Source organism: Coregonus clupeaformis, chromosome 34 (assembly GCF_020615455.1).
Source record: "Coregonus clupeaformis isolate EN_2021a chromosome 34, ASM2061545v1, whole genome shotgun sequence".
Taxonomy (NCBI): Eukaryota; Metazoa; Chordata; class Actinopteri; order Salmoniformes; family Salmonidae; genus Coregonus; species Coregonus clupeaformis.
In genome coordinates this window covers 4,567,714-4,595,335 of record NC_059225.1, presented here as the reverse complement: position 1 = coordinate 4,595,335, position 27,622 = coordinate 4,567,714, and the positions used below count along the sequence as shown (strand labels likewise).

The 27,622-nt window shown below is 47.2% G+C and overlaps 1 protein-coding gene across 2 annotated transcripts in view; it reads left to right on the top strand.

Annotated features, from left to right (window-relative positions):
- LOC121549658 (receptor-type tyrosine-protein phosphatase mu-like) overlaps nt 1–27,622 on the top strand; it is a 294,543-nt gene that overhangs the window by 179,737 nt on the left and 87,184 nt on the right. For both annotated transcript variants that reach the window (XM_045210375.1, XM_041861450.2), the window contains 4 exons: nt 331–433; nt 12,060–12,333; nt 21,182–21,218; nt 23,027–23,101. In XM_045210375.1, the coding sequence (XP_045066310.1) occupies nt 331–433; nt 12,060–12,333; nt 21,182–21,218; nt 23,027–23,101 (489 nt within the window). The remainder of the gene's footprint in view (nt 1–330; nt 434–12,059; nt 12,334–21,181; nt 21,219–23,026; nt 23,102–27,622) is intronic.

Below are 27,622 nucleotides of genomic sequence, written 5' to 3'. Positions count from 1 at the left end.
TCTGTCTCTCTCTGTCGGTCAGGATTTCTGTCTCTGTCGGTCTGTCTTTGTATGTCTGTCTTTGTCTGTATGTGTCAGTCGAATCACCCCATAGAGATAGATAGAGGACTATTTTTTATATCTGTGCCATTATAGCGTCTGTGACAGCATGGGCAGCACCATTGAGGCTACAACCCATAGGAATCCCCACCCAGTTGACTACTTTAAAATGGCGGAAGCATGGTGGAAGCCCTGAATGTCAATGTCCATGCTAAAACGGGTTATATCCATGATGAGTCCTCTATCTGTCTCTGAGTCACCCTCTCCTGTGCTCCTGTGTTCCCCCCATAGCTCCGTTGATGCCAGGCTATGACCAGGAGACTCCCCTGAACCAGACAGACAGCACGGTCACCGTCCTGCTGAAGCCTGCCCAGAGCCGAGGAGCCCCCGTCAGGTAAACCCATTCACACCTCACCGCACACGTCAACACACACATGCACACACGCACGCACACACACACACCGATTAACACCCTGCCCTCACTCCCACCCCTATTGTCCTCTCCTCCTCTCACCACCACAATGCCGTGCACCCCACAAATCGCCTCGGCTGCCAACCGCCACGGCCTCCCTCTGACCTAATTGATTGTAATTGCCTTGGGAAGAGAGTGTCTTTATCCATACTTGTGTTTTGATAGGGGTTTTTACAATGCATCACGTCTTCATGTGGCCATTTGATCTGAGCAAGCGGAAGCTTTTCTACCTTTTGAAGATAAGAATAAAGCTTTTTCTCAGACTCCAAAGATGAGTGCTCGCTCTCGCTCTCGCTCTCTCTCTCTCTCTCTCTCTCTCGCTCTTCCTCTTATGTTGCCAGGTACATCTGGAAGCACAGATTGTCATCAAGGGTGTCTCTCCTTTGATTTGCACACCACTGTAAATAAACAGAACAAATGAGAAATATGCAATATGCTTGCCTAGGATCACAAACTGCGGTTTGAGCCTTTATTTTTTCTCCTTGAAAAGGATGGTTGAGAGAGAAATCAAGAACAGCGATGGCAGGTTCCCACACCCCGGCTATGTTATCATTCCCTCATTTGCTGCTGCTGCCGCTAGTGCTGCCGACGAGCTCTCCATGAAACCTACGGCTGTAATTTGTCTGGCACTAAATGCCCAGACAAATGTGTGTAAGAGAGAGAGAATGTACTTGCAGGAGCATGCACGTGCGTGCGCGTGTGTGTGCACTGCAGACTGCAGATATTCTAGCGGGTGGGTCTGAAGTCGTCCCCCACACAGACAGGATATCCAGCTACGGTCATGACTGTGTTGTTGTCAGAGCTCCAGCTCTTAGTCATGAAGTCCTTGTACTGCATTAAGTTCACAGTTACGTTATCACAAGCCCTGCATTGTTTTTTAATCATTAATAGACACACACACACACACACACACACACACACACACACACACACACAGGGGCTGTCCAGCAGCTGGAGTGATTAAGTGTTTTAATGATTCAGACTGAGGAGCTAACCAGTGTCTCTACGGAGTGTACACACATATATATATGCACACACACACACACAGGCTTCAGGCTGAAGGTCCCTGGCCACAAATAAGATTGCTGAGAGAAGTATTGACTTAACACAAAGAGGGGCAGAATCCTCGCTCCGCTCCCCCCACCACACACGAAACAACAACCTATCTCTGTTATCAAATGAAAGGATAAAAAGTCTGAATGAACCAGCTGTATAAATGCTGTAAATCTGCCTGTGCTTTAGCGCATGGTGGCCCTTCATGAAGTATTCACTGTCCACTCCTGTCTGAAGCCACTTTAATGGCCGTTTGAGAAAAGTGACAAAAGACACTGAGAGAAACACTGAGTGGCTCCTCTCTTTACCTCGCATGAATAGAGCCTAAATTACACAGTAGGACCGTAGATATGTTAGCCTTTTACACCTGCCGATCACATACTAAAAAAGGAATGCACTCACTGGAAGTTGCTTTGGATAAAACCATCTCCTAAGTGGTATATTGTTATTGTTTTTATGAGGTAGACTGAGCCAAACGCCCGCAAGATATCCACAAAAGGTAGGACACTGGAATTCACATGCCATCAAACATTATCTTTTAATTCAGTATCCTTTCATTTGACAATAGTGTCACCTATGACAGGTGTCACAATGCCCCTCAAAATATCACTATGGTAAGATTAACACCAACAATAAACACACTTAACTGTCAGCCCTCCTCCAATCCCACGCAGGTACACCTTTTTTTTCTCCCCAACGACGTCTTGACGACTGTCATTCTGTCACATTGGCTCATCGTTGTCATCTTAATTACAGTTAATGGCTCTTAATGAAATCACAGGATTCGCTAATTAGCGCATTTAGGCCATTTTTGGTTGACTGGTAGGGAGTCGCTAACAGATAAAAGAGAGGATTTGGCGACTAAAATGTTCTCTGGGTTGTATAACTCCCCATAATCCCAGCACAATGGCTCACCAGGAAATTAAATCAAATCAAAGGCTGTAAATTGGAGCGATGTATGATTAATTGGGATTAATAGTCATTATGACACATTTAGGATATTCTGATACTGTATATTGAAGAGCATTATCAACCGTCAATCAAGTGACGTAATATTTAGTTCTACTGCCATAACTATTATTATTAATATTCCCAATTTCTATGCTTCAGAGTTGTTAAACATGTTGGTCACAGCTCTCTCCCTGACATTTAAAAAGGTTTCCTTCGAAGTGTACTTGTGTGTTCTCTGCTACCACGTGACATGTTGAAAGCACCAAATCATGTGTGCGCTCTAGCCAGCGACTCTATATGTTGTTACATGTATGTAGCAGTCTGTCACAAGAGACTAGTAGAAAGGTGATGAACACATTCAGTCACAATCCCCATACTCCTTCTATCCGGCTACAGTCAGTAAAGAGGTGGGGAAAGAAACAAACTAAGAAATGAAAGTCAAAAGGAGGATGAAAAGCAGAGCATTTGAAGGAGTCTCCTCTTTTCCTCCCAGCATATTATGACAGGATGACAGTTGTGGCGGAGAGCAACACTGTAGGTCCCATTTAGGGAGGGGGAAGGCACGTGTCACAATAAGTGGCTGAAAAGATCATCCTCTGTTGCTACAGCTTGTAAAGAACGCATGCATATACAGTTGAAGTCGGAAGTTTACATACACCTTAGCCAAATACATTTCAACTCAGTTTTTCACAATTCCTGACATTTAATCCTAGTAAAAAATCCCTGTTTTAGGTCAGTTAGGATTACCACTTTATTTTAAGAATGTGAAATATCAGAATAATAGTAGAGAGAATTATTTATTTCAGCTTTTATTTCTTTCATCACATTCCCAGTGGGTCAGAGTTGTTTATTTTGGCCCATTCCTCCTGACAGAGCTGGTGTAACTGAGTCAGATTTGTAGGCCTCCTTGCTCACACACACGCTTTTTCAGTTCTGCCCACATATTTTCTATAGGATTGAGGTCAGGGCTTTGTGATGGCCACTCCAATACCTTGACTTTGTTGTCCTTAAGCCATTTTGCCACAACTTTGGAAATATGCTTTGGGTAATTGTCCATTTGGAAGACCTATTTGCGACCAAGCTTTAACTTCCTGACTGATGTCTTGAGATGTTGCTTCAATATATCCACATAATTTTTCTTCCTCATGATGCCATCTATTTTGTGAAGTGCACCAGTCCCACCTGCAGCAAAGCACCCCCACAGCATGATGCTTCCACCCCCGTGCTTCACGGTTGGGATGGTGTTCTTCGGCGTGCAAGCGCCACCCCTTTTTCCTCCAAACATAACAATGGTCATTATGGCCAAACAGTTCTATTTTTGTTTCATCAGACCAGAGGACATTTCTCCAAAATGTACGATCTTTGTCCCCATGTGCAGTTGCAAACCGTAGTCTGGCTTTTTTATGGCAGTTTTGGAGCAGTGGCTTCTTCCTTGCTGAGCGGCCTTTCAGGTTATGTCGATATAGGACTCGTTTTACTGTGGATATAGATACTTTTGTACCTGTTTCCTCCAGCATCTTCACAAGGCCCTTTGCTGTTGTTCTGGGATTGATTTGCACTTTTCGCACCAAAGTATGTTAATCTCTAGGAGACAGAAGGCGTCTCCTTCCTGAGCGATATGACGGCTGCGTGGTCCCATGGTGTTTATACTTGCTTACTATTGTTTGTACAGATGAACGTGGTACCTACAGGCATTTGGAAATTGCTCCCAAGGATGAACCAGACTTGTGGAGGTCTACAATTTGTTTTCTGAGGTGACATGACATAATTTTCTGGAATTTTCCAAGCTGTTTAAAGGCACAGTCAACTTAGTGTATGTGAACTTCTGACCCACTGGAATTGTGATACAGTGAATTATAAGTGAAATAATCTGCCTGTAAACAATTGTTGGAAAAAGTACTTGTGTCATCCACAAAGTAGATGTCCTAACCGACTTGCCAAAACTATAGTTTGTTAACAAAACTATAGTTTTCATACACTTATGTTGGAGTTTTAATGACTCCAACCTAAGTGTATGTAAACTTAAGACTTCAACTGTACATTCAATTAATGAGCTCTAGATCAATTCTGAATGCATTATCATATGCCACCGTTCTTCTTTGGAGGGATGATACATCTAATTTTAGCACTTTGTTTTAACATGATGTGAGTCGGTAGCATTGGAATTGATGTCGTTCATTACACGATATATTGTGGAAGAACACGACTGGTTGTTCGCCATAACGTCCTCCCCGTTGATGGGATTTAGTCAGCCAAATTTGAATGTGAATTACCAGATGTTTTGCTGTGATACATTTCACTAAGAATGCAACCCATCCAACTGATTGGATACGTTTGGTAAAATCACTTGAATGACAATGAGTTGGGACGCACACAAAATCACAACCTCTGCTTAACTTAACAGCCAAATTAAAGAAGGCAGGGCTATATTTGCTAGGCTTTTTCCTGAAAAACAAACACATACACACACGTCGCGTTTGGTGCATAAAGCCTTGAGGGGCTGCATCATTGACAGGCTGGTGTTTGAAGCGGGCTCTCTGGCAGCGTTACATACGTGTGGTGCTACAATAGCAACCTTAGCAGGGGCAAGCTGCTTCTTTAAATGGATTACTGTCAGTCACGTTAGCACCCGCGCTAATGTGTCAAATCTGCTACACACGGGCTAGAACACTCATCACCCTACACACACAATCACACGCTCCTCATTCCTCCTCCTCACTTCCTGTGCCAAGACAAGCGTTTACACAGTGCTGTGGAGGAAGATGACTTGTGGCCTCCTAAACCCAACGTTGCCCCAGCCACGGAGTCAAAGCACTTTCTCTCTGTCAACTTTCACCGAGGACAGAGCCATCAACACTCCAGAAAAGAGATGGTGAGAGTGAGTAATTGAGAGTGAGAGACACTCTCCTCTATTTCTGGCCCAGATCCCTTGTTTTTCTCCTGGCATGTTCAGCTCTAGCCATCCCCCCAGGGGAGGTATCACATTCCCGCTTCTCCTTCAGCTCTATCCATCCCCCCAGTGGAGGTATCACATTACCACTTCTCCTTCAGCTCTATCCATCCCCCCAGGGGAGGTATCACATTACCACTTCTCCTCTCGAGGGTAACCCCTTTTTTCATTAATTCACAGAGGAAGCGTTTTGTGTGGTGCAGTGTTGTGACAAAGGTTTCCTGCTCTTGTCGTATTTCCTGTGTACGCGGACAGGAAACACGGTGACAAGCCTCCTCAGCAAGATACCCTGAGATTTAAGTGACATTTAATCTGTGCAGGTTGGCCTCATTTGTGTAGACCTGGTCCTACTTTATGGCGGAGGGGATAAATAAGGGAGCAGGGAGACAGGTGGAGGCTACAGGGGGAGAAGTGCTGTTGATGCTGGCCTCAGGAGATGGGGCCATGCGGTCCCTCTACCCCTAAATCAGTTACAGAGTAACCAGTACTGGACCACTGCCTGAGGGGAGATGAACGTTTAAGTTCAGTACCAGTCAAAAGTTTGGACACACCTACTCATTCAAGGGTTTTTCTTTATTTTGACAATTTTTTACATTGTAGAATAATAGTGAAGACATCAAAACTATGAGATAACACATACGAATCATGTAGTAACCAAAAAAGTGTTAAACAAATCAAAATATATTTTGTATTTGAGATTCTTCGAAGTAGCCACCCTTTGCCTTGATGACAGCTTTGCACACTCTTGGCAGTCTCTCAACCAGCTTCATGAGGTAGTGTATAATTGTGATGTCACAAAGGACCACACCACACTAGTCACTTCCCTCTCTTCTTCTCACCTTTCCTTCCCTCATCCTATCTTCTCCTCTCCTCTCCTCTCCTCTCCCCTCCTCTCTCCACATAAAAAATACATCTGGGTAGGTCCCGGGTCACCATTGTGTCCATGCCAATGAGGAGGTTGTGTGTAATTGGTCTGGCGTCACGTTGGGCGCCACTCTGAAACGGAGCTAGCAGCACAGCACAAGGACCCCTAATTGGTGTCAGCTGAGGTTGCCCAACTGAAACAGGATCAAGAGTTTAGCTCTACTGCTTCTCTTTCTCTCTCGCTCGCGCTCTCTCTCGCGCTCTCTCGCTCGCTCTCTCTCGCGCTCTCTCTCGCGCTCTCTCTCGCACTCTCTCTTTCTCGCGCTCTCTCATAGCTTACCAGGTGCTTGTGGAATGTTTTCTCACTTCCCGTTTCTCTCAAATCACACAGTCACATGTCTCTCCCTGATTTAATAATGAATATGACAATGTTGACAGTCTCTTAGCTGTCTCACTGTTGCGATTGGTTCCCAACGGCTCCTGACTATGTAGAGTTGTTCTCCATAGGTGTTAGTTCTTGGCTTACTCTGTTCTGAGTGGAGTGGATGAGAGGTTGGTGAGAGGGGGCTCCATTGGGGACTGTTGGGTCTCTAGGCCATGTGGAGGAGGGGATGGAGGGGGAGGGGAGGGGATGGAGGGGAAGGATGGAGGGGGAGGGCACTCACCCTGTCTGGGGGTGAGTTACACCATCTTAGGGAGGAGACAATCCTCCTGACCTCTCCCCCAAACCTCCCTGACTCTCCTGGACCAGTGAAGGCTAATTAGCCACTAAAGACAGTTCCCCAGCCCAACCTCATTTTAATTCCTCTCCAAGGTTTCTCTATTTTCCCTGGGTAGCTACCAAGTGGACAGTTAATTCCACTTCTCCCTCTCTCTCTAAGAAGCCTCATTGATTGTTGTGTATTGATTGTCGGAGAGTTAATTGAACGCTAAAAAGGACTAGAACTACTATGGGATCTTTCCAAACTCCAAAGTAGGCTGTCTTTTTTGCTTAGTTGGTTAGCTTTCAGCTGGTGTCTCTGTAGTTTCATAGCTCACAGTCAAGCTAAGGCCAGAAGAGACTGAGGCAAAAACCAATATGAAACCCGCAGTGAGATCATGGAGACGCAGCATTTTGCCATCAGCATTTTCCATCTCGCCTGAAGGAAAAATTATTATACTCATAACCTACCAACGCCTCGCTTTAAATATGCAGCACTTCAATATGTATTTTTCACTATGATAAACCTGATGGTTATCCAATAAAGGATGATATTTGAGCTGGGAAGGAGGAATAGAGGAGTGGCAGTCATTTTGTGCTGGAGTGATGCAAATTTTTCTAGATTTTCTACAATTTCTCTGGACATTTACTAGTGCCCAGGGCACACCGGGAGAGAAAAATATTTAATTAAGTGGTATTGTTTTTCTCAAATTGATATCTAGACGTTGCAGGTAGCCTTGGAGTATCAATTTGTGCTGAGTTTTGTATTATTTATTGAAGATGCATCGTTCTTCTCCGGTTCCAGCCCCCAAGCGTCTGTTTTTCTCTTTACACTGGCTGTGCCCAGAAAGCAGATGCATTTTTCATCCCGGTAATTTGCAGAGAAAATATCAACTTTTGACCTGTTGTCTGGCGGAAAAAATAATAGTGCTTTGTCATATCATTATCATAAATAGGCTCTTACTGCAAACAGTGTTTATTGGTTTATTCCATTTAGAGCTATAGAAATGAGTTCCCTCATTGGCATTAGAATACAAATTAGGTTTCACTTACTGTTTCTTAGTCTGTATTTTCTCCTGGAGTGCTCAATTATTCCTATACTGTTAGCCTGGTTGAACCAGACTGAATGCTACACCCACCACATAGTGTTCAATCTGGTTTAGCCAGGCTAGAATGTACTCTACCTTCACAGGGGAATCTGTTGGGTAGACCTCTAATAGGTAAGAACAATGAGAGGTGTCTGTCCCAGAGGCACAGTCTCCTGGGATACATGGCGGAGGGAGGGAGGGAGGGATAAATCACCGCAGTGACAGCCTCTTAAAGTAATGGCTGGCCTTTAACGAGGTTCTAAATCTGAGACTAAATGTTCTCCTCACCTTCTCCTTCCTCCTCTCCTCCTCATCTCCCACCCAGCTCCTCTCCTCCTCCTCATCTCCCACTCTCCCACCCAGCTCCTCTCCTTCTCATCTCCTACTCTCCCACCCAGCTCCTCTCCTCCTCCTCCTCATCTCCCACTCTCCCACCCAGCTCCTCTCCTCCTCCTCCTCATCTCCCACTCTCCCACCCAGCTCCTCTCCTCCTCATCTCCTACTCTCCCACCCAGCTCCTCTCCTCCTCCTCCTCATCTCCCACTCTCCCACCCAGCTCCTCTCCTCCTCCTCCTCATCTCCCACTCTCCCACCCAGCTCCTCTCCTCCTCATCTCCCACTCTCCCACCCAGCTCCTCTCCTCCTCATCTCCCACTCTCCCACCCAGCTCCCCTCCTCCTCCTCATCTCCCACTCTCCCACCCAGCTCCCCTCCTCCTCCTCCTCTTCATCTCCCACTCTCCCACCCAGCTCCTCTCCTCATCTCCCACTCTCCCACCCAGCTCCTCTCCTCCTCCTCCTCTTCATCTCCCACTCTCCCACCCAGCTCCTCTCCTCCTCATCTCCCACTCTCCCACCCAGCTCCTCTCCTCCTCCTCCTCCTCTTCATCTCCTACTCTCCCACCCAGCTCCTCTCCTCCTCATCTCCCACTCTCCCACCCAGCTCCTCCCTCCTCCTCCTCATCTCCCACTCTCCCACCCAGCTCCTCTCCTCCTCCTCCTCATCTCCCACTCTCCCACCCAGCTCCTCTCCTCCTCCTCCCCTCCTCCTCTCCTCCTCCTCATCTCCCACTCTCCCACCCAGCTCCTCTCCTCCTCCTCCTCCTCCTCCTCATCTCCCACTCTCCCACCCAGCTCCTCTCCTTCCTCCTCATCTCCCACTCTCCCACCCAGCTCCTCTCCTTCCTCCTCATGGTGAAAGGGCAGAAGGGAACTTATTGATGATGGGAAAGTTATTCTTGTCTATGATGAGTTATACAGCTCAAAGAGCACAGAGAGACTTGCATGTTCACGGGGACCTACCCCGATATTCCCCAGCAGTTTATGACAGATCTAATCTCCAATGGATGTGTGGAGCCAGGGGGAAATTTAATTGGCAAATATCGAATAGGCCTGACTATTTATAATTCAGCCTGCAGAGGAGAGCACTCAACCTGACAAATTGTATTATTTTTAAGTCAAACAAGTTTTATTTTTTTGGTTTTACACTTGTGTGGGAAGTCATTAATTTTGATTATGACGAGTGGAGGCAGGAGTCGGGAGCTTGCTTGGTTATTTTTTTTAAAGTGAATCTCTCAGGTTAAAGATGATGGTTACTTCCTGGAAAGGTTGTAGGTCAGTTGAATTTGTCTTATGCTGTCTTTGCCACTCACTCCCCATGAGTTCCACTTGGCTGTGCATGAGTAAAGGCGTCCGAATGCTTCCCAGTCAAACAGTTAGGAAGAGTTTGTGCATATAAATGATTATGACATTTTGTGATGTTTTTGTTCGATTTGGACTTCGGTAAGTAATCTTTTGGTTGTTCCGGCACACACATTTCTTTTCTTGAGGCAAGCCAAAGTCTACGCCCCTTCGTCGATGATTGGGCAACAGTAGGGATTCTTCAGTAAAGGTTTTGTCATTCAACGAGAGACAACTCGTTTTCATGCACATTTTTTCATTTTTTGAAATACTGATTAGTTAGATGTAAACTTGCGTGACTAAAATCTCATTGGCAAAACGTCAAAATCAATGACATAATTATTGAGTTATCTTAGATTAATTCTGACTATTTTGAGGAAGTGTATACTGGCTATGGCGTCTCAAAATGGACAAACAGTACTATTGCTGCTTTTTTCTCATTTTTCAAACAAATGTCTTTTAAACAAACAGCCTTAAAGTTAGGTCTCAGTTTTATGCTCCATTTGAAAGTCCTTAAAGTGACAAAACTGTTCAGAGGAGATATGGAAAATACAGCAGATGCTCTCCAGTACACTAGACTAGGGCAACCCGGTATAACCCGGTTTCATTATGTCATATTATAAAACCACATGGTTGGTTGTAAGGATTGACAAAATAAGATGAGTTAAGCAATTAGAATGTATTTCTAATGTGGGAGAGTCACTGAGAGGTCTGCTGTCAAATCAGCAATATTCATACTCTTCGATATTCATACTTGTCTTTTAATATTCATACTCGTCTTCAATATTAATATGCCTCAATGCAAACTCCCATATCTCTCGGTCTCTCTCTGTCTCCCTCCCGCCATGCCTCCCTGCCAATATCCCCATCTATTGCATTGGAAAAAGGTTATGGCTTTGGACTTGGGCCCACTTGATCCCCCACCCAATCCCTATCCAGTTTCTATTAATATTGCCTATTGCCTCTTCCGCTTCCCAAGGCTTTCTACCCAGGAGGCCTGGTTCAGGGTTGGATGTTGGATGCTGATCTCTCTTCTTATAATAAACTTAACTCCAAGCCTGACATGGAATAAGGGGCTAGCGCGATAGTAGGAACCATTTTCATGTCATTATTATTTGCGACACACTTAGCGGCGTGCTAATCCCCAGCCGGCGTCAGGGATTCTGTCGTCTAATATCCTTGCAGAGAGCGAGATAAATAAAGAAAGAAAGGGAGAGAGAGAGTCACAGAGAAAGAGAGTCACAGAGAAAGAGAGTCACAGAGAGAGAGCCGGCTTCTACAGTTCCCCCTTTTATTTCCTGCCGTTTAAATCCCTCCACATAGATGAGATATCTAGAATCCCACCCGACTGCTATCGCTGTGACGCTCCTTAAATGAGATAGTGGTCTACTTCTAGGGACGGCGGCGGGCTACGAGGCTGCAGGCTTTCATGAGTTAATTAAAGCTGTCAGTTTCAGGATGGGGCTACGTTCGCTCAGTCAGAGAGCGAGAGAGGGTTGACTAGACCCCCTGGTGTCACCACCTCAGCCAACCTCCAGTGCGACAGTCTCTCTCATCCAAGTCTACATGCTTATTCATACAGTTAATTAGTTCATTGCTCTCAGCTTCAGTGAAGTAGGAGTTTGGCTTATGTTCAGTACAGTGTCCTCAGATCCTCAAAAAGTTCTACAGCTGCACCATCGAGAGCATTTTGACTGGTTGCATCACCGCTTGGTATGGCAACTGCTCGGCATCCGACCGGAAGGCGCTACAGAGTACACTGCATGGCTTGAGATTGCTGGCTGCTTGACAAGTGTATTCAGTCAAGAAACACAAACTGTAACACATCAGATATGCTTTCTGAAGAACTAGTGAAAATGTGTATCTGTCATTGGCAATTAGTATTTCCTATGTTTCTTCGTCTGGCTCATTCATTTAAAGTAATGGATTAAAATGCAACCAAGGAAAATCGATTATGCGCACAAACGTAGCAGGCAGTGATTTCTTTGATCCTTTCAGGTTCAATTGATACATTGTTGGACAATCAAAAGGAAACTCTTGGCACAGTTGGCCTTGGAACACATAGTGGGTGAACAAAGACACACATAACCTGTTAACATTACATAGATGGAGTCCTGTTACACATTTCAAGTCCTAATGATCCGCTGACTCATGCTTCTTTCCAGCAAACAGAGGAAGATGCAGCAGAAATATTGCTGTAAAAAGGGTTACGTAAATACATTTGATTGAATGATTGATCGATATTCCTCTCCTCTCCCTGCAGTAAGTACCAGGTGGTGGTGGAGGAAGAGCGCCCCCGGCGGGTGAGGAGGGCGGCAGAGATCCTACGCTGCTACCCGGTGCCCATCCACTTCCAGAACACCACCGTGCTCAACTCCCAGTACTACTTCACAGCTGAGCTGCTCATGGGCGACATCAAGACCCCCGTACCCTTCTGCATCGGAGACAACCGTACCTACAACGGCTACTGGAACGCCCCCCTCCTCCCCCACAAGAGCTACAGCGTCTACTACCAGGCCGTCAGCACGGCCAATGGGGTGAGTGAGCAGGGGGATGTTGGGGTGGGGATTGGCCGCTGGGACGTGTCAGTCACACCCAATATACAAGATTGAATGTGAAACTGATAGGATACTTTTTACTGTGTCATGTTTTCTATGGCTTTACAAAAGCCCATTTTGAAGAAATTTCCTCATATTGTTAATTTCCTATAATGAACCACTTACCCCAAATGATCTTCATTGATTAAAGGAAATGACCCCTTATTTAAAACCACCTGTAGAAAAAGGACATTCCCGTTGGTGTGGCATTATGGTACGTTTTGTCCGATGGATTGGTATTTTTGAGTGGATTCTTTCTTAGTCGTCTTCATATTGGCCCAACCCTCACAGCCAGTGTTAACATGCTACAGTCCAACCCACCTGACCACTCTCATTTGCTGTCTCTTACGAACGCTGAATCAGTAGAAAAACAACACTGCCACCCAAAACCTCTGTAGTGAAAACACACAGTACAGCCTCAATCCCAACAGTCAGCTAGAGTCCATCTCATCACTTCCCTATTCACACCCACAGTGAAAGCACCAGTCTGAAACAGACAGCAAAGCAAACTGGATGCAGAAAATTAGGATAAATGAACAGCCACAACAAGACTCTCCTTCGGGGCCTGTTTAACAACCAATCCAGCATCCTAATGGTCAATAACCCGGTATTACAACCCCATTACTTCCCTTCTCCTAACCACTCTAATGTACTGTCAGTGGGAGTACAGGTCAGCACACCAAGAGGCAAGACACCACTTTTATCAATGTCCTGCTGCTCAGATTGTAAAAAAAGTAAAGTACACCCATTCACAAATGCATTATTAACACATTGGCTTAATTGACCTTTTTTTCAATATCTCCCCCTTTTTTGAAATGCAAATCAATTTGCCCTAATGAAAAGTCCATCTATTTTTCTTCCTCTCCTCCGCTCTCTTCCTCTCCTCCGCTCTCTTCCTCTCCTCCGCTCTCTTCCTCTCCTCCGCTCTCTTCCTCTCCTCTGCACTCCTCCTCTCCTCCACTCTCTTCCTCTCCTCCGCACTCTTCCTCTCCTCTGCACTCCTCCTCTCCTCCACTCTCTTCCTCTCCTCCACTCTCTTCCTCTCCTCCACTCTCTTCCTCTCCTCCACTCTCTTCCTCTCCTCTGCACTCTTCCTCTCCTCCACTCTCTTCCTCTCCTCCACTCTTCCTCTCCTCCACTCTCTTCCTCTCCTCCGCACTCTTCCTCTCCTCCACTCTCTTCCTCTCCTCTGCACTCTTCCTCTCCTCCACTCTCTTCCTCTCCTCCACTCTCTTCCTCTCCTCCACTCTCTTCCTCTCCTCTGCACTCTCTTCCTCTCCTCCGCTCTCTTCCTCTCCTCCGCTCTCTTCCTCTCCTCCGCTCTCTTCCTCTCCTCCGCTCTCTTCCTCTCCTCCGCACTCTTCCTCTCCTCCGCTCTCTTCCTCTCCTCTGCACTCCTCCTCTCCTCCACTCTCTTCCTCTCCTCCACTCTCTTCCTCTCCTCCGCACTCTTCCTCTCCTCTGCACTCCTCCTCTCCTCCACTCTCTTCCTCTCCTCCACTCTCTTCCTCTCCTCCGCTCTCTTCCTCTCCTCCGCTCTCTTCCTCTCCTCCACTCTCTTCCTCTCTTCTGCACTCTTCCTCTCTTCTGCTCTCTTCCTCTCCTCTGCTCTCTTCCTCTCCTCCACTATCTTCCTCTCCTCCACTCTCTTCCTCTCCTCCACTCTCTTCCTCTCCTCCACTCTCTTCCTCTCCTCCACTCTCTTCCTCTCCTCCACTCTCTTCCTCTCCTCCACTCTCTTCCTCTCCTCTGCACTCTTCCTCTCCTCCGCTCTCTTCCTCTCCTCCGCTCTCTTCCTCTCCTCCGCTCTCTTCCTCTCCTCCACTCTCTTCCTCTCTTCTGCACTCTTCCTCTCCTCCACTCTCTTCCTCTCCTCCGCACTCTTCCTCTCCTCCGCTCTCTTCCTCTCCTCTGCACTCCTCCTCTCCTCCACTCTCTTCCTCTCCTCCCTCTCTTCTCTCCTCTGCCTCCTCCTCTCCTCCACTCCTCCTCTCCTCCACTCTCTTCCTCTCCTCCGCTCTCTTCCTCTCCTCCACTCTCTTCCTCTCCTCCACTCTCTTCCTCTCCTCTGCTCTCTTCCTCTCCTCTACTCTCTTCCTCTCCTCTACTCTCTTCCTCTCCTCCACTCTCTTCCTCTCCTCCGCTCTCTTCCTCTCCTCTGCTCTCTTCCTCTCATCCGCTCTCTTCCTCTCTTCTGCTCTCTTCTGCTCTCTTCCTCTCCTCTGCTCTCTTCCTCTCCTCCGCTCTCTTCCTCTCCTGCTCTTCTCTCCTCCGCTCTCTTCCTCTCCTCCGCCTCTTCCTCTCCTCCGCTCTCTTCCTCTCCTCCGCCTCTTCCTCTCCTCCCTCTCTTCCTCTCCTCCGCCCTCTTCCTCTCCTCCGCTCTCTTCCTCTCCTCTGCACTCTTCCTCTCCCTCCACTCTCTTCCTCTCCTCTGCACTCTTCCTCTCCTCTGCACTCTTCCTCTCCTCTGCACTCTTCCTCTCCTCCGCACTCTTCCTCTCCTCCGCTCTCTTCCTCTCCTCCGCTCTCTTCCTCTCCTCCGCTCTCTTCCTCTCCTCCGCTCTCTTCCTCTCCTCGCTCTCTTCCTCTCCTCCGCTCTCTTCCTCTCTTCTGCTCTCTTCTACTCTCTTCCTCTCCTCTGCTCTCTTCCTCTCCTCCGCTCTCTTCCTCTCCTCCGCACTCTTCCTCTCCTCCGCTCTCTTCCTCTCCTCCGCACTCTTCCTCTCCTCCGCTCTCTTCCTCTCCTCCGCACTCTTCCTCTCCTCGCTCTCTTCCTCTCCTCCCGCACTCTTCCTCTCCTCCGCTCTCTTCCTCTCCTCTGCACTCTTCCTCTCCTCCACTCTCTTCCTCTCCTCTGCACTCTTCCTCTCCTCCACTCTCTTCCTCTCCTCTGCACTCTTCCTCTCCTCTGCACTCTTCCTCTCCTCTGCACTCTTCCTCTCCTCCGCTCTCTTCCTCTCCTCCACTCTCTTCCTCTCCTCGCTCTCTTCCTCTCCTCTGCTCTTCCTCTCCTCTGCACTCTTCCTCTCCTCTGCACTCTTCCTCTCCTCCGCTCTCTTCCTCTCCTCCCTCTCTTCCTCTCCTCCGCTCTCTTCCTCTCCTCCACTCTCTTCCTCTCCTCCGCTCTCTTCCTCTCATCCGCTCTCTTCCTCTCTTCTGCTCTCTTCTGCTCTCTTCCTCTCCTCTGCTCTCTTCCTCTCCTCTGCTCTCTTCCTCTCCTCCGCTCTCTTCCTCTCCTCCGCACTCTTCCTCTCCTCCGCTCTCTTCCTCTCCTCCGCTCTCTTCCTCTCCTCCGCACTCTTCCTCTCCTCCGCTCTCTTCCTCTCCTCCGCACTCTTCCTCTCCTCCGCTCTCTTCCTCTCCTCTGCACTCTTCCTCTCCTCCACTCTCTTCCTCTCCTCTGCACTCTTCCTCTCCTCTGCACTCTTCCTCTCCTCTGCACTCTTCCTCTCCTCCGCTCTCTTCCTCTCCTCCGCTCTCTTCCTCTCCTCCGCTCTCTTCCTCCTCTCGCTCTCTTCCTCTCCCTCCACTCTCTTCCTCTCTTCTGCACTCTTCCTCTCTTCTGCACTCTTCCTCTCCTCCACTCTCTTCCTCTCCTCCCTCTCTCTCTCTCTCCTCCACTCTCTTCCTCTCCTCTGCACTCTTCCTCTCCTCTGCACTCTTCCTCTCCTCTGCACTCTTCCTCTCCTCCACTCTCTTCCTCTCCTCCACTCTCTTCCTCTCCTCTGCACTCTTCCTCTCCTCCACTCTCTTCCTCTCCTCTGCGCTCTTCCTCTCCACTCCTCCTCTCCTCCACTCTCTTCCTCTCCTCTGCACTCTTCCTCTCCTCCGCTCTCTCTCCTCCGCTCTCTCTCTCCTCCACACGCTTCCTCTCCTCCACTCTCTTCCTCTCCTCCACTCTCTTCCTCTCCTCCGCTCTCTTCCTCTCCTCCACTCTCTTCCTCTCCTCCACTCTCTTCCTCTCCTCCACTCTCTTCCTCTCCTCCACTCTCTTCCTCTCTTCTGCTCTCAAGCTAGGGCCATTAGATAATGAATTGGCTCTAATTGGAGAGAAACTATCCAGGGGGGGCTAGAGGAGAGGGATGTGGAGAGGGGGTTGCGATTAGGCTTGTCTCGGTGCTCTGGTCTCTGGTTTCTGGTCTTATCTTCTGGCGTGGGCAGCAGTGAGCCACACTGGCCCCTCTAATGGTGGTCTGGGAGAGGAGAGGAAGTGGGCGTATGTGTTCCGCCCCTCTGAATCCTCCTACTACTAATAGGGTGCTGTGGGGGCAGTAGGGGATAACCTAGCAGTACAGCTGTGTGTTGTAGTGTATTTGCTGACATTTTAAATGGACACATTTTTCCCACAAATTGCAGGGGAGGCTGGAAAGAAGATCAGTGTGCCATCTACAAAGGATATGTCTTCTGAGAATAAGAAGAGAGAAAGAGGGAGAGAGAGACTGAAAACAATATTTCCCATTCCCCTCAGCCCTCTACCCTCAGTTCAGAGCAGGGTGCCTCAGAGAAAGGCCACCATACTCCATGAGGCAGACTGTAACGTTGGAGTGAAAACCACATTCAATACTGACCTCAGCAGTTAGACCTAAGTGGAATATAGGTCTTCACATGTTGGTAGTTTAAGACAATAATTCTAATCCTAGATTCTAAGTGAATCAAATGATTCCAACTAAATTACAGCTAGCTATTCCATATACATGCCAGTATCTTGTTAAGTACTGGCGACATGTGTCATAGCGTGAGGGAAAAAAGTATTTGATCCCCTGCTGATTTTGTACGTTTGCCCACTGACAAATAAGTGATAATTTTTATGGTAGGTTTATTTGAACAGTGAGAGACAGAATAAATAAATAAATATCCAGAACAACGCATTTCAAAAATGTTATGAATTGATTTGCATTTTAATGAGGGAAATAAGTATTTGACCCCTCTCAATCAGAAAGATTTCTGGCTCCCAGGTGTCTTTTATACAGGTAACGAGCTGAGATTAGGAGCACGCTCTTAAAGGGAGTGCTCCTAATCTCAGTTTGTTACCTGTATAAAAGACACCTGTCCACATAAGCAATCAATCAATCAGATTCCAAACTCTCCACCATGGCCAAGACCAAAGAGCTCTCCAAGGATGTCAGGGACAAGATTGTAGACCTACACAAGGCTGGAATGGGCTACAAGACCATCGCCAAGCAGCTTGGTGAGAAGGTGACAACAGTTGGTGCAATTATTCGCAAATGGAATAAACACAAAATAACTGTCAATCTCCCTCGGCCTGGGGCTCCATGCAAGATCTCACCTCGTGGAGTTGCAATGATCATGAGAACGGTGAGGAATCATCTTGTCAATGATCTCAAGGCAGCTGGAACCATAGTCACCAAGAAAACAATTGGCAACACACTATGCCGCGAAGGACTGAAATCCTGCAGCGCCCGCAAGGTCCCCCTGCTCAAGAAAGCACATATACAGGAAGTTTGCCAATGAAAATCTGAATGATTCAGAGGAGAACTGCGTGAAAGTGTTGTGGTCAGATGAGACCAAAATCGAGCTCTTTGGTATCAACTCAACACGCCGTGTTTGGAGGAGGAGGAATGCTGCCTATGACCCCAAGAACACCATCCCCACCGTCAAACATGGAGGTGGAAACATTATGCTTTGGGGGTGTTTTTCTGCTAAGGGGACAGGACAACTTCACCGCATCAAAGGGAGGATGGACGGGGCCATGTACCGTCAAATCTTGGGTGAGAACCTCCTTCCCTCAGCCAGGGCATTGAAAATGGGTTGTGGATGGGTATTCCAGCATGACAATGACCCAAAACACACGGCCAAGGCAACAAAGGAGCGGCTCAAGAAGAAGCACATTAAGGTCCTGGAGTGGCCTAGCCTGTGGAGGGAGCTGAAGGTTCGAGTTGCCAAACGTCAGCCTCGAAACCTTAATGATTTGGAGAAGATTTGCAAAGAGGAGTGGAACAAAATCCCTCCTGAGATGTGTGCAAACCTGGTGGCCAACTACAAGAAACGTCTGACCTCTGTGATTGCCAACAAGGGTTTTGCCACCAAGTACTAAGTCATGTTTTGCAGAGGGGTCAAATACTTATTTCCCTAATTAAAATGCAAATCAATTTATAAAAATGTTTACATGCGTTTTTCAGGATTTTTTAGTTGTTATTCTGTCTCTCACTGTTCAAATAAACCTACCATTAAAATTATAGACTGATCATGTCTTTGTCAGTGGGCAAACGTACAAAATCAGCAGGGGATCAAATACTTTTTTCCCTCACTGTATGGTAGTGTTGTCATCAAGCAGCCCTAGTAGAAACCAGTCTCTTCTCCTCTCCCCACCTGAGTCACACAGATTCACACCATCCTCCTAGTTGTTTTAAATATTCAGCACACCCCACAGTTTAATTTGCCGTCTCCTCAATAATGCACCAAGCCACACAAGTGCATTTTGATGTCATAAAACACGGGGGGATTTAACCATAAGCCCCAAGTCACTTTCCCCATACCCTGAATATTCATGCGGCGTTGCTGTGTTTTGTTTGTTCCACATTTGTAAGACGAGCGAAGGCAAAGCCATTTCTGCCACCACCTGCTTGTCCCCTCCTTGTCTTGGAAAAGTGTTTCACTCTTTTTTTCAGTTTGTCTATAAGAAGTGACTGTGCAGATCTAATTTCACTCCACACTTCCTTCTTCTGAATGGCTGTGCCTTTTCCTTTCCTTCTCTGTCTCTCTGTCTCTCTCTCTCTCTCTCTCTCTCTCTCTCTCTCTCTCTTTTCTGCTCTCTGCCTTCTCTCTCTCTCTCTCTTATGCCTTCTCTCTCTCTTTTCTGCCTTCTCGCTCTCTCTCTCTTTTTTCAGCCCTCTGCCTTCTCGCTCTCTCTCTCTTTTCTGCCCTCTGCCTTCTCTCTCTCTCTCTTTTCTACCCTCTGCCTTCTCTCTCTCTCTCTTTTCTGCCCTCTACCTTCTCTCTCACTCTCTCTTTTCTGCCCTCTACCTTCTCTCTCACTCTCTCTTTTCTGCCCTCTGCCTTCTCTCTCGCTCTTTCTCTTTTCTGCCCTCTGCCTTCTCTCTCTCTCTCTCTCTCTCTCTCTCTCTCTCTCTCGCTCTTATGCCCTCTACCTTTTCTCTCTATCTCTCTTTTCTGCCCTCTACCTTCTCTCTCACTCTCTTTTCTGCCCTCTGCCTTCTCGCTCTCTCTCTTTTCTGCCCTCTGCCTTCTCTCTCTCGCTCTCTCTCTTTTCTGCCCTCTGCCTTCTCTCTCACTCTCTCTCTCTCTCTCTCTCTCTCTCTCTCTCTCTCTCTCTCTCTCTCTCTCTCTCTCTCTCTCTCTCTCTCTCTCTCTCTCTCTCTCTCTCTCTCTTATGCCCTCTACCTTTTCTCTCTATCTCTCTTTTCTGCCCTCTGCCTTCTATCTCTCGCTCTCTCACTCTTTTCTGCCCTCTGCCTTCTCTATCTCTCTCTCTCTCATGCCCTCTACCTTCTCTCTCTCACTCTCTCTCTTTTCTGCCCTCTGCCTTCTCTCTCTCTCGCTCTCTTTTCTGCCCTCTGCCTTCTCTCTCTCGCTCTCTCTCTCTTTTCTGCCCTCTGCCTTCTCGCTCTCTCTCTCTTTTCTGCCCTCTGCCTTCTCTCTCTCTCTCTTTTCTGCCCTCTGCCTTCTCTCTCTTTTTCTCTCTCGCTCTCGCTCGCTCAAGCTCTCTCTCGCGCTCTCTCGCTCTCTCTCTCGCTCTCTCTTTTCTGCCCTCTGTCTTCTCTCTCTCTCTCTCTCTTGTCTCTGGTTGTCTGTCTGACATGCCTGGATGTACGTTCTGCCAACAGCATTTAGGCCCCAAGTCACAGCGCACTATGTCCACGCGCCAACCTCCCCCCTAATGCACCAACACAGGGCTTAGGAGGCCCAACATGGTGACTTACTGTACATCTAGCTCCGCTATGGACATTTGAGGCTTGCACACCCACATCTAATGTATACTGTGTGCATATGTCCATTCACACATATGTGTAAACATATGTGCACACTTGTAAAATGTGTGTGTGTGTGTCATCTCAAGGTCGTGGTTGAGTGTAAAGTATAGAGACCACCCATACTAGTGCAGACTAGTCTCTGACAGCTGGCTGCTAGATGCTAAGCTGAGGTGCTGAGGTACAGCCTCTCTCTTTCTTTCTTTCTTGCTCGCGCTCTCTCTCTCGCGCTCTCTTTCTCACTCTCGCTCTCTTTCTCTCTCTGGCTCTCTGTTTCTCTGGCTCTCTTTCTCTCTCTCACTCTCTGTTTCTCTCGCTCGCTCTTTCTCTCACTCTCTGTTTCTCTCGCTCGCTCTTTCTCTCCCTCTCTGTTTCTCTCGCTCTCGGTTTCTCTCGCTCTCGGTTTCTCTCGCTCTCGGTTTCTCTCGCTCTCTCTTTCTGTCGGTCTCTCTCTCACTCGCTCTCTCTCACTCGCTCTCTCTCTCTCGCTGTCTTTCTCTCGCTCTCTTTCTCTCGCTCTCTCTTTCTGTCTCTCTCGGTCTCTCTCTCTCACTCGGTCTCTCCCTCGCTTTCAGTCTCTCTCTTTCTCTCTCTCTCTCTGTCTCTCTCTCTGTCTCTCTCTCTCGCGGTCTCTCTCCCTCTCTCCCTGTTTCTCTCTCTCTCGGTCTCTCTGTTTCTCTCGGTCTCTCTGTTTTACTCCTGTTGGTCTGATCAGATTGGATGACCACAGCCCTGACAGCTGATATGTTGACTGAGAACTAATGCCTCTCTTTTGCTCTTTTCCCCCCTCTTTTTCTCTCTCTATTTCTCTTTCTCTCTTTTTTTTTCTCCCCTCGCAGGAGACCAAAATCGATTGTGTACGAGTGGCCACTAAAGGTAGGACTGGCCCCCGTTGCCTGAAAGTAATCTAACCACCGTTGATTGAAATGTGTTTCCCCTCACACACACACATACACACCCAAGGATTGTTTTGGCTCGACCACAGGACTATAGTGCTGTACGCAGCTTTTCTTATGTGCTACTCATGCTTTTCAAAAACGAATGTTTGCTCTTTGGCCACTCACCTTTCTCCCCCTCAATCAATTTGATAGTGTGTGCTTGTGTAAAGTGGTAACAGTCATAAGCATTGAGCTTTTTCCTATTGAAATTTCCTCTACGCAAAAGCTCAAGTCACATTTAAGTAAACAACAGTAGCTAATTAGGTTAAATATTAACTTAAACGTCATAAAAATACAACTTTGCAGTCAAGTTAAAGTGTTTCTTGTATCTAACAGAATCCAAAAATGCTCACCAAAATAAACGAAGTCACTATTCCACTCTAAAGTGTATGGTAGTTTAATTTATTGTATTTATTTTACCTTTATTTAACTAGGCAAGTCAGTTAAGAACAAATTCTTATTTACAATGACGGCCTACACCGGCCAAACCCGGACGACGCTGGGCCAATTGTGCGCCGCCCTATGGGACTCCCAATCACGGCCGGTTGTGATACAGCCTGGAATGGAACCAGGGGGTCTGTAGTGACACCTCAAGCACTGAGATGCAGTGCCTTAGATCGCTGCGCCACTCGGGAGCGATGTACATGATATACCATGAACAATAGTGCTAGTAGCCTCTAGGCCATATGACTGAGCTAGGCTAGCCAAAAGGCATGCGCTCAAACTCTCACAAACCACTACCCCTTAACACAGGAAATGTCGAACAATCGTAGAAAGGGGGAAGGATTTTAATTGGCGGCAGATGGTCAGAGTTCTCTGGCCCAGAATTCTGTGCACCCCCCCTCCATTAAATATTAGCATCCAGTGGAGCTCCTTACAAGCCACGGCCTCCTCTTCTCTAGCACTAGCCACACATTAGTGTGCTGCCGATCTGCATTGTAATTGTTTACAGATGGTGGATAATCTATTTTCCTTACTACATGCCATCTCTCTCTCACGGTGCCAAGACTGGGCTATAATGCTATATGCTAATGAGCACTAGTTCCTGTGTTGTTTCCAACCCTTTTTAGTCACAGACGCTAAGCACGTTTGAATTTAGAATTGTCCTCTTCCCCATCATAGATTATGAAAGGACTGTTTTAATGCTTTTTTGTAATTTGATTTCTCTATAGTTTATGGCGTTTAATCAGATTTTATTGGACCTGAGCGTTGGCGCTTAAGAGTAGCATCTTCTAATAGGTTCAGCGCCTCTCGGGTTACCTGCCAGTCATAGTGGTGGCAGCCAATCAGATCCCCAGAGGGGGCTGTGGTCTGGGACAAACTGCTCATACAGAAGGCCATAACCACAACAGTGAGAGAGCCTGAACTGAATATTGAGGAGTTTAGTGGCTCTAGCAGAATGTTTATATTCAGTCTCATATCTCTAGAATGGCTCCCTCAGGTTTGTATGAAATGCCTGTGTTAGTTCCCTCCCTGCTGTTCACGAGCACACAACACAAACAAGTAATTAACCAAGCTTCTGGGATGATTACTAAAGAATGGAAACGTAACCGTTACTTAACCAATGCCAAGCTTGTGAACTATATGTAACCTTCTATTCCTCCCTGTGAGAAGTACCTCTTTCTCTCTCCCTCTCCTTCCGTTTCTCTGCTCTGTGTGACTAAGGATGTTTTCCTGTTTGCCTGAGTCTCTTGGCTTCTTCTTCTCTCCTTCCTGCATGTTGAACAACTTCTTCATTTGCCTTAGCCGCCATAATCGTGACTCAGCTCACCACTCCCTACATACGCATCGCCCCCGCGGCTGGCGACAACCAACTAACAGGTCAGACCACCACTACAACTTCCCAGCTCTGTCCTCTCCTGTCCTATGGATCTACCTGTGTGTGTGTGTGCAAGTGTATGTGTATGCCAAGATTAATTATTTATAGTATATGTTTGTGTTTTTGCGTTCACATTTTTTATAACATCTGTTTGTGTGACGTTGTGTAGCGTGTATCTATTTAAGTCTAAACAAACAGGATGTGCACTACCATGTCTGAGAGACCATCAAGGGGTAACTAGGTTACCGGACATCTTGTTTTCCACCGTACAGTTGACTTTATATTCACTCCCGTCATTTGGTCAGTATTCATCCTATTCACATCTTACAGATAGTGTGACATGTATCTGGAGCATATGGTTGTGTTGCAAATACAGAAAAGGACCTCATTTTCATTCAAGGCAGATGTAGGGGGTTGTGAGTGGGAAAAAATATCAATATGGGCCTCTGCAGCGAGCATGAAACTGAGAAGCTGCACACTCTGGACAAAGTCATCCTGCTCAGCCTGCTGTCAGAAAATTACATTCTAATATTTATCAGGCAGGCGTGGCGTTAAAGGAAAGGTGAAAACTTTCCGCCTTCTGTTTATACAAGAAGCCAGATGATTCTACCCAGTCACACACAGTCAGACACTGTGAAATTGAAAATGTTCTCCTGTAAAATATTTAACCATGGACGTTTTTGGCTTGTTATGGGTCACGGGGAATGAACATGATTTTTTGAGGGGAAGAAAAGGGAACATTCGGTGTCAAAAGTACTGCTGGGAACACATTTATGTTCAGAACTTTGGACTTGATGAGTACAAATTGTTATAAATTTGCAACATAGTTTGACACTTACAATTTTCAGGTTTCCCTTAAGTTACCAACTTCTACCAGTTAAACTCCAGTTAACATTTTCTAAATAATTATTCCATCCTTAAGGCATGGGTCAGAAACGTCTAGTTTTAATACAACATGGACAAAAACATCTAGATAGCAGTGACCTGGCAGGGGTCGTTAAATATCAGCATTTTGTTTTTTTTTACACTGTCTTATGTCCTCGGGACATGATGAACTGCAAGCAGTGGAGGCTGCTGTGTGTTGTTAACCAGGTCTTGTGGTGTTTCAGGCCCCTGATGTTTACACACCCTCCCACACAGAGTTACCGAGGAACACACTATCCCCCAAAGCACCTTGCATAGTTTGAGTTTCACATGAAACGGCCTCCCTGAAAGCCAGAACGCTTCACTCCCTTCTTCAAAGCCGGAGATATCTGCCATTTAAACTTAAAAAGGACCAGTGTTTTATGCCTCTTGGGGCATTCAGTTTGCTTATGACCCATAAACAGAGATGTCAAAGAGAGGATTTGAAGTAAAGCTTGGCATGAAAGTAAATAGTTTGAAAGTCCAAAACAGCTGGAGATGTTTTTGCAGTTCCCAAACAAACTAGAGATACCAAGGGAGTCAAGCTAACCTTCACTGTTCTGTCTTTTAGCTTGGGAATATACACTGCTCAAAAAAATCAAGGAAACACTAAAATAACACATCCTAGATCCGAATGAATGAAATAATCTTATTAAATACTTTTTTCTTTACATAGTTGAATGTGCTGACAACAAAATCACACAAAAATTATCAATGGAAATCAAATGAATCAACCCATGGAGGTCTGGATTTGGAGTCACACTCAAAATTAAAGTGGAAAACCACACTACAGGCTGATCCAACTTTGATGTAATGTCCTTAAAACAAGTCAAAATGAGGCTCAGTAGTGTGTGTGGCCTCCACGTGCCTGTATGACCTCCCTACAACGCCAGGGCATGCTCCTGATGAGGTGGCGGATGGTCTCCTGAGGGATCTCCTCCCAGACCTGGACTAAAGCATCCGCCACCTCCTGGACAGTCTGTGGTGCAACGTGGCGTTGGTGGATGGAGCGAGACATGATGTCCCAGATGTGCTCAATTGGATTCAGGTCTGGGGAACGGGCGGGCCAGTCCATAGCATCAATGCCTTCCTCTTGCAGGAACTGCTGACACACTCCAGCCACATGAGGTCTAGCATTGTCTTGCATTAGGAGGAACCCAGGGCCAACCGCACCAGCATATGGTCTCACAAGGGGTCTGAGGATCTCATCTCGGTACCTAATGGCAGTCAGGCTACCTCTGGCGAGCACATGGAGGGCTGTGCGGCCCCCCAAAGAAATGCCACCCCACACCATAACTGACCCACCACCAAACCAGTCATGCTGGAGGATGTTGCAGGCAGCAGAACGTTCTCCACGGTGTCTCCAGACTCTGTCACGTCTGTCACATATGCTCAGTGTGAACCTGCTTTCATCTGTGAAGAGCACAGGGCGCCAGTGGCGAATTTGCCAGTCTTGGTGTTCTCTGGCAAATGCCAAACGTCCTGCACGGTGTTGGGCTGTAAACACAACCCCCACCTGTGGACGTCGGGCCCTCATACCACCCTCATGGAGTCTGTTTCTGACCTTTTGAGCAGACACATGCACATTTGTGGCCTGCTGGAGGTTATTTTGCAGGGCTCTGGCAGTGCTCCTCCTGCTCCTCCTTGCACAAAGGCGGAGGTAGCGGTCCTGCTGCTGGGTTGTTGCCCTCCAACGGCCTCCTCCACGTCTCCTGATGTACTGGCCTGTCTCCTGGTAGCGCCTCCATGCTCTGGACACTATGCTGACAGACACAGCAAACCTTCTTGCCACAGCTCGCATTGATGTGCCATCCTGGATGAGCTGCACTACCTGAGCCACTTGTGTGGGTTGTAGACTCCGTCTCATGCTACCACTAGAGTGAAAGCACCGCCAGCATTCAAAAGTGACCAAAACATCAGCCAGGAAGCATAGGAACTGAGAAGTGGTCTGTGGTCACCACCTGCAGAACCACTCCTTTATTGGGGGTGTCTTGCTAATTGCATATAATTTCCACCTGTTGTCTATTCCATTTGCACAACAGCATGTGAAATTTATTGTCAATCAGTGTTGCTTCCTAAGTGGACAGTTTGATTTCACAGAAGTGTGATTGACTTGGAGTTAAATTGTGTTGTTTAAGTGTTCCCTTTATTTTTTTGAGCAGTGTATTTAAAACTTCTGTTCACATGTGAACACCCAATGTTTTCTGTATTTTTGCCCACGCAAGTTTTACCTGATAACAGAGTCAGACGTCCACCTTATTGCTTTCCTTGAAGGCCTTTCCCTCACCACCTAAACCCCTCAATAGCTCTCTGGTTATCCAGCAAAAAATTGATTTTGGGCTATATCTAGTGGTATTCTCAATATATGGAATAACTTATCAATGAATTGCAGACATTTGCATTCTAAGAGACTGCCTGCCTGGTAGGTGAATGCTGATGACTGTCTGTCCCCCTCTGGACTCAACATGTAAGGTCGGCAGGTAGCCTAGCGGTTAGGTCGTTGGGCCAGTAACCGAAAGGTTGCTAGTTCGAGTCTCCGAGCCAACAATATGAAAAAAATCTGTAGGTGTGCCCTTGCCCCTAATTGCTCCAGGGTCACCATTTATAATGGCTGACCCTCACTGTGACCCCCACCCTCAGATGGTCTCAGGGAGAGTTGGGATATGCCAAAAAATATTCAAATAGGACAAATATAAGCACCCATCAGATTATTATCATTCAAGGAGATGGTCAACCAAGTCGACCTTGGTGTAGAACCTGGAGGGGTGACCTTAGGACTTTAGAGGGAGATCTGTGTGTTTTAAATCCACTCACACCGCTGAATGGTCACCCCCTCTCTCCTAGGCCCTCTGTCCTCCAGGCCTCCCCTTTCTCCCACTTCACCCAGACTCACCCTTCGGAGTAAAACACATTCTTACCGTGGAATGAGCCACCCGCTTGTTGGCCCCCCTATCCGTCACCGTGGTAACAACGATAGCCGCGCGGGCTGCTGGTGATGGATGTTGTCACCCTTTGATTGAAATAGTGGTGCAGGCAGGGAGGAATAGATTTGGGGGCCATGGCAAATTGAACGACGTGTCCTGACTATTTTTCATCCAAACTCATTTAGCGCAAGGAAATGGATAGTTCATCAGGCCGCGGGTTGACGTTCCATCACATTATACAGTAAACAGGAGAGCAAGAGGTTCCCTCTTTCTTTCTGTCTCATTCCCTCTCTCTCTCCCTCTCTCTTTCTCTGTCTCTCCCTCTCTCTTTCTCTCCCTCTCTCTGTCTATCCCGCTCTCTCCTCTCTCTCTCTCACCTTCTCATCTCTTCCTCCCTCTCTCCCTCCCTTAGAGGAGGGGAAGGCCCCAGTACTAGTGAAACAGTGGCTCCTCTGTGATGCTGCGAGGGGCCTGGTTATCTCATTGGAACAGATATTAAATGCCTTGGCCCTCGGTGTGATCCCCCGTCACTGCCTACTTTGGGAATACATTTCTCCCTAGGAAGTTGTCCCCCTCTCCCTTTCCTTATTTCTTGTTTGTGCGCCGCCGCTCACCAAACTACAGTACATGACCCAGATTTGAATATCCAAAGGCAACAGAGGCAACGTGCTCAAGCTTTGTGTCGCCCAAAGACAA